The sequence below is a fragment of the Typopeltis vanoorti genome, chromosome 13 (assembly GCF_054136105.1).
Source record: "Typopeltis vanoorti isolate ZY-2024b chromosome 13, IOZ_Tvanoo_1.0, whole genome shotgun sequence".
NCBI classification, from domain to species: domain Eukaryota; kingdom Metazoa; phylum Arthropoda; class Arachnida; order Uropygi; family Thelyphonidae; genus Typopeltis; species Typopeltis vanoorti.
In genome coordinates, this window is record NC_143561.1 from 30,552,235 (window position 1) to 30,558,551 (window position 6,317).

General features: G+C 35.1%; 1 protein-coding gene across 2 annotated transcripts in view; it reads right to left on the reverse strand.

Moving 5' to 3' along the window:
* Eaf (ELL-associated factor) overlaps positions 1-2,385 on the reverse strand; it is a 184,923-nt gene extending 182,538 nt beyond the window's left edge. For both annotated transcript variants that reach the window (XM_090402777.1, XM_090402776.1), the window contains exon 1: positions 2,012-2,385. In XM_090402777.1, coding sequence (XP_090258903.1) covers positions 2,012-2,117 — 106 coding nt within the window. In that variant the 5' untranslated portion in view covers positions 2,118-2,385. The remainder of the gene's footprint in view (positions 1-2,011) is intronic.
* Between the last annotated feature and the right edge of the window lie 3,932 nt (positions 2,386-6,317).

Consider the following 6,317-nt stretch of genomic DNA (forward strand, 5'->3'; position numbering starts at 1 on the left):
GCAGATTCCAGAAAGTCTCTCAGATTTATATCTGCTTCTCTATTAAAAGGAGATGTTCTCTCAGGTAGATCTGTATCTGTGGCATGATCTACTACTCCGGAATGGCTGTAGTGCTGATAATGAACAATTCTATGAATGTAGGAACTATGTCGATTATCTGAACTATAGCCATTCTGGAATAGCAGACCAGGCCATGCAGCTCATATCTCTAATGATTTTTACTGCTATCCAAGTGCTGAATTTTTCATCATATTCTGGGATCAGTGGGCTAGCATTCTGACTGACTGCTTTTATGCATACACGCTGCGAATCACAGCAAAAAAAAAAAAAAACGTATACAATATTTTGTAACATAAAACTCAGTTTTTGGAAAAAAAGTAAACCATATTGACCCAGTTATTAAAAATCATCCATAGTAGTTAAAATATTTCTCAATTATATAGTGTGTCTCAGTCAGTCAGTAACCTGCAATTCCTTCCTTCCTTTCCATGTGATGGTACAATGGCCGTGAGTCCCCCTTTGACGGGGAAGCATGGCACCATCTCAGTCCCCCCAAATTTTATCCGGGCTCCGGAACCGGCATAGCTGACGAATCAGGCCTATGGCTAAGTCAGCATTCCTGACTGTAATCCGTGTGTGTGTGTTCACGGGGCCGGTTTGTGGAATGAAAAACCCCAGATAAATTGGCAGAAAAAACCCTGTTGTCCACACCCAAGACTGGCTAACTTGGCTACGGCTGAGGAAGATCCTTAAGCTTCTCGCATCATCGACGGGAATCGAACCTAGGATACTCCTTCCCCAGGCATATGGTTATGAAGCGCAAAGCCACTAGGCTAACCATGTGGACAACCTGCAATTGGAGGATATGTATCTTGGTTGCCTTACTTCCATGGCCAAATACCAGTTAGAAATAAAAGGGGACAGGGTGGAAGAGATCATAAAGCAAAGGCTTACTGTAATTAAGGGTATGGTTCATCTCTGAAAGCTGCTTGACTTTGATTATTTTTTTAATACTTTTGTAGTTATTTTCTTTTCAATCATTTCAAAATACAGTACTTAACAATTCTGTAATACTTATGCTGGTCTGGTAACAGGATATCATAAATAATATTAAAATGAAATCTCATTCCACATCAATCAATTTTTCATTCTATTGATGTGTTGTTTCTCTCCTCTTTACTTTCAATATTTTCCTATCTATAGACACACACCACTGAATTAATCAGGATATTTCCTCGTAAAATAACATTCACTATTTTCTCAGTGTATCATCTCAACTTCTTTATACCCACTTTAACCTTGCGGTGTCGAGTGTGTATATATATATATATATATATATATATATATATATATATGTGTGTGTGTGTGTGTGTGTGTGTGTGTGTGTATATTCTGAAATTTTAGTGAATAAATGGTTACGCTGTCAGTGATAAACACATTGCAAAAATATTACGCATCCCCCCCCGCCATCGCGTAATGTTGCATATATTGTTTTGTTTTTTGAAATTATGATCGTAAACAATGCTAAAATAAAAGATGAACTTTAAAAAAAAGTTCAATAGACAAGAAACTGTTTTGAGCTTAATCTACTTAGTTTCATGATAAACCACCACCAAGGTCACTTTATCGGAACCACTGATCAGACCCGTTTACAGACAAAGATAAATGAAATAGGTTGTAGTTAAATGTCTACATACAAAAGCTACCTCATTACACGTGAAATGTTACTGTCAAACAATTTAAATCAATTAGCATGAAGAAATAAGCAATAATTTCAGTAAATCTGGATTTCAGATACATTCTTCGCCAAATGCACGTTTTTGAATAAAATACGCAAGTGCACGTGGTGAATAAGACCTTAAATATTTCAAATTTCAAAAATAGAAACTGCCTGCATCTATAAATATTCACATGATTATTGAGTAAAAGAAATTTTGACCAATAAAATAGAGAATACATAAGCATGTCAGTATTTCAATGGTAACGACAAGCGTACATATGTTACACTTACATCTGATGGAATGAAATGCCGAATTTCCGCTGCTTCCAAAACTTCGCCCTAAACGAAATTCTTTTCTTTCATTTCCCAAACCTAATCTGTCTGCTATACTTGTCATTTCAACTAAAATAATAATAGAAGCCTAGGGGGAAGTATGACGTTAAATGATACTTGCAGGCTTTTTTCAGACTAAAGAGTAGACTATATATGTCGATCAAAGGTAATGTCTCACTAATAATTTAATCCAAATTAAAATTGTGCTCCAACATAACATGAGTATGATGTTTATGCAGTATGCACTAATTATCCTTTCTCCTCAAATCGAATTCGATAACACCGTAGCCCACCCTCAAAAAATCTAACTGGACCTCATTCATACCCCAGCGACTCACTTTTCTTACTACTGCTACACGTATGACGAACGTAAGGCGCTTTAGCGACAATACTGACCTACCACGCATGCGTAATTATAGCATAAAAGCATTAGTAGAGAGCTCACGGATACAAGGTTTCGGTGTTCGTCTATATTGTAGTGATGAAGTCGTTCTGAGCGGGAAGTTTAAAGAGAATATATCTTGACAATATAGGTTTATCGGAATTATTTAGTAAGGAATTCAAATCATGTTGCATCTTAAGAAGAATTCTCAAAACTTGTTTCTTCCACAGCTTTTGTACCAAAAAAATGGGGGTTTTCGTCATTTGACAAAGTACAAACTTAAATTAATATACAGTAATTAATATGGAATATAATATCCCTTAACTTAAATAAGTTCATGTCGCCGAATTGAAGCCTTTGGCTCTTCATATAATTAGTAATTTAATAGGACACCTCTTGGCAATTCTCATAGAAGGGATGTAAGTTCTGTTTGCTACAAACTTGGTATTAACTTGGTCTACCTACTCACTGATGAGACCTCAAAAAAGGTCGAAACCGGTTTGGGTAGTGACCTTCTCTCATAATGTTGAACAATAATACAGTTCCTAGGAGTTAAGTTCACTTTATGGGTAAATATCAAGAATAGTGATCGGAGCTTGCTTCACCAGGTATTTGCTTACGCTTGGAATCGCCGAACTTTATATAGTTTCTATATTCGGCATGAAACTCTTTGAGTTTCTTATTCGGCTAAGAAACGATATGGGATATAATATCCCTTAACTTAAATAGAGTACTCTATTTAAAAGACTCTCCCTCACACAATCCAATGTTGAGGGCGGCTTTTAAAACTTTAAAAACTTTAAAAAGGACAATAAAAATCGAGTATCATTTTATGATCATGTAAAAAGCTTCTGAGTAGAGTTCTTATCCTTTTTTTTTTTTAACTCAACTCGGTTTTATGGATTAGTATAACATTTAGTCCTTTTTAATCACCTGGAATTTTCCGTAAATTTTACGAAGTCCTCATTATTAAAGTTTCTAACTACCAGGGGCAAATTCTCCATGCAAGCTCATTAATTGAGAAAGAAGGAATATTTATATTATGACCTTTTTCTTGACTATTGTATTAATAAATTAAAGACTTAATTCTGTATGTTAGTCAAGTAAGTTTAATATCCAACGTTTCACTGACTGATATCTGTCAGCATTTTCAAAGGAATACACTAGTAAGCAATAGAAAGTAACAAAAAATTATATGAAGTTATCACTGTGCGTGATACAATGATATATTCCGCGTGTCGCTAGCGCAACGTTTTATTTGTTGAGATATTTAATGTAATTTTCATAAAAGTTCATTTCTTTTTGGTTAAATGATCTGATTAGAGTTTTCCATATATCTGGGAAGATTAGGCCTTGATTATTATTTAAGTTACCTGTTGAACGGGCGACTGTAGCAGCTTCTTGAAATGTTCTTTAAATCTTCTTTAAATGTAATGGTAGTTGTCTTCTATGTAGGGCATATGACTCATATCCCATTCGATATTATGGTTGGTAGATGCAAAGTGTGAAGAAAGGCCTGATATATCCTGTCTGTTATTTCTTGCATAGCTTATGTGTTCTTCCTTTCTTGTATCAAAACTTCTAGATGTCTGTCCGATGTAATTAATACCGCAAGAACAAGGTATACTATAAACTCCAGAGTATTTGTAGAAAGGATGGCTATCTTTCGGTGATCTTATAAACTTTTGAATGGTCTCAATAGGTTTGAAGGTTACTCTGATATTATATGGTTGTAGAAGAAGAGCTAATTTTCTGGATATGGCACTAAATAATGGAATTGTAATGTCCAGAGGGAATCACAATAAATGGAAAGATTGTTAACAACCTACAATATGCAGATGACACCGTGCTAATTGCAGATAACATTATGGATCTCCAAAAACTCGTTGACAGAGTATACATAGAAAGCCAAAGAATGGGAATAAATATAAACATCAACAAGACAAAATACATGATCATCAGCAAATATCCAGCCTCATCAATGAAACTGACACTCAATGGGAAAAATATTGATCAAGTGTCAAGATATAAATATCTTGGTTGCTGGCTTAATGAACGGTGGGATCCAGAAATAGATATAAAGACAAGGATTGAAGTTGCACGGCAGTCCTTCATGAAAATGAGAACACTATTCTGCAATAAAGACCTAAACATGGAAGTCAGATGCCGAATGCTGAAATGCTACGTGTGGTCTATTCTGCTCTATGGAGTTGAAACATGGACATTGAAGGCGACAACCATCAAGAAAATCGAAGCCTTTGAGATGTGGCTATACAGAAGAATGCTAAAGATATCATGGACAGAAAAAATTACCAATGAAGATGTCTTAAAATCCATTGGCAAAGCTAAACATCTTGTACAAATAATCAAGAAACGAAAAACATCATATCTTGGACACATCATGAGAAACAGCAAATACCAACTTCTACAAACTATTTTGGTAGGAAGAATTGATGGCAAAGGAACTAGAGGAAGAAAAAGAATATCATGGTTTGACAACATCAAAACGTGGACAGGAAAGAGCAGTGCACAACTGCTCAGATTAACACAAGATCGCAGTTTGTTCGCCAAGATGGTCGCTGACCTTCGATAGAAGATAGCACAATAAGAAGATAGTGCTGACGTATTGGGTTTCATCTCGTTGTCTTTGCGGTATATCACTAAAGAGAATCTTGTTGATGATTCTTGTAGGGTAGCCATTTAAGGATAGATCTGTGGATATTTTTATTAATTCTTCTTGTAGGTGGCCAGGGTCTGTGGTACACTGTATAGCTCTTCTTTTGAGCATATGGATAATGCTGAGTTTCTGGGATATGTGGTGAGACGAGTCGAAATGGAGGTAGCGTCTAGTGTTAGTAGGTTTTCTATATACTGACAGGTTAATGCTATTGTCAGTTTGTTTCTTAATAAAAACGTCTAGGAATGGAAGTTTATTATCTTTTTCTAAGAAGAATAAGATATAAGAATCCGTGTTGTTAATGTGTTCTTGTAACATTTTGCCTAGATATTTTGATAGTCTGTTAGTAGGGGAATGAATACCATCTACTATTGGACGTAATGATGTGCCTTCTTTATGGATTTTTGGAACACCATATAGTCTTGGAGTTAACGGATGCATAGATTTTCGTTATTTGATTAAGTCCACAGGCCAGTGGACTTAATCAAAACAGACTATCATCTGGACATAATTATGGATTATATCCATAATTATGGATATTATGGATTATAATATCCATAATATTATAGATATTATAATATTATGGATAGCCATTATAGATAATATTATGGCTATCCCATCCAATATCAAAATATCTAGCCAAAATGTCACAAGAACACATTCACAACACGGATTCTTATATCAAGAACTCCCAACATTTCTTGGAGAAATTAAAAAACATCAGTTTCTCTGAAGATAATATTATGGCTAGCCTGGATGTCAAATCTCTGTTCGCAAATATCCCAGTTTCAGAAGTCATAGACATCTTAGAAAACTTGTTCCCACCCAACATCACCAAGTTGTTCAAGCATTGCTTAACTTCAAATCATTTTACATGACAAAAAACTTACTACAAACAACTTACTGGATTAGCCATGGGTAGCCCTCTCTCTCCTTCTTGTACTGACCTATTCTTAGAAAATCTAGAAACTCAAATTTTATCCAAAATTACTTCCAAACCAACCACATGGTTTAGGCATGTTGACGACATCTTCATCATTTGGAATCACAAAAAAAGAAGAATTAATAGATTATCTAAACAAAATTAATTGCTTCCACAACACCATCAAGTTCACATTGGAACTAGAAAAATATAATAAACTTCCATTCCTAGACGTCCTTATTAAGAAACAAACTGACAATGGCATCAACCTGTCAGTATATAG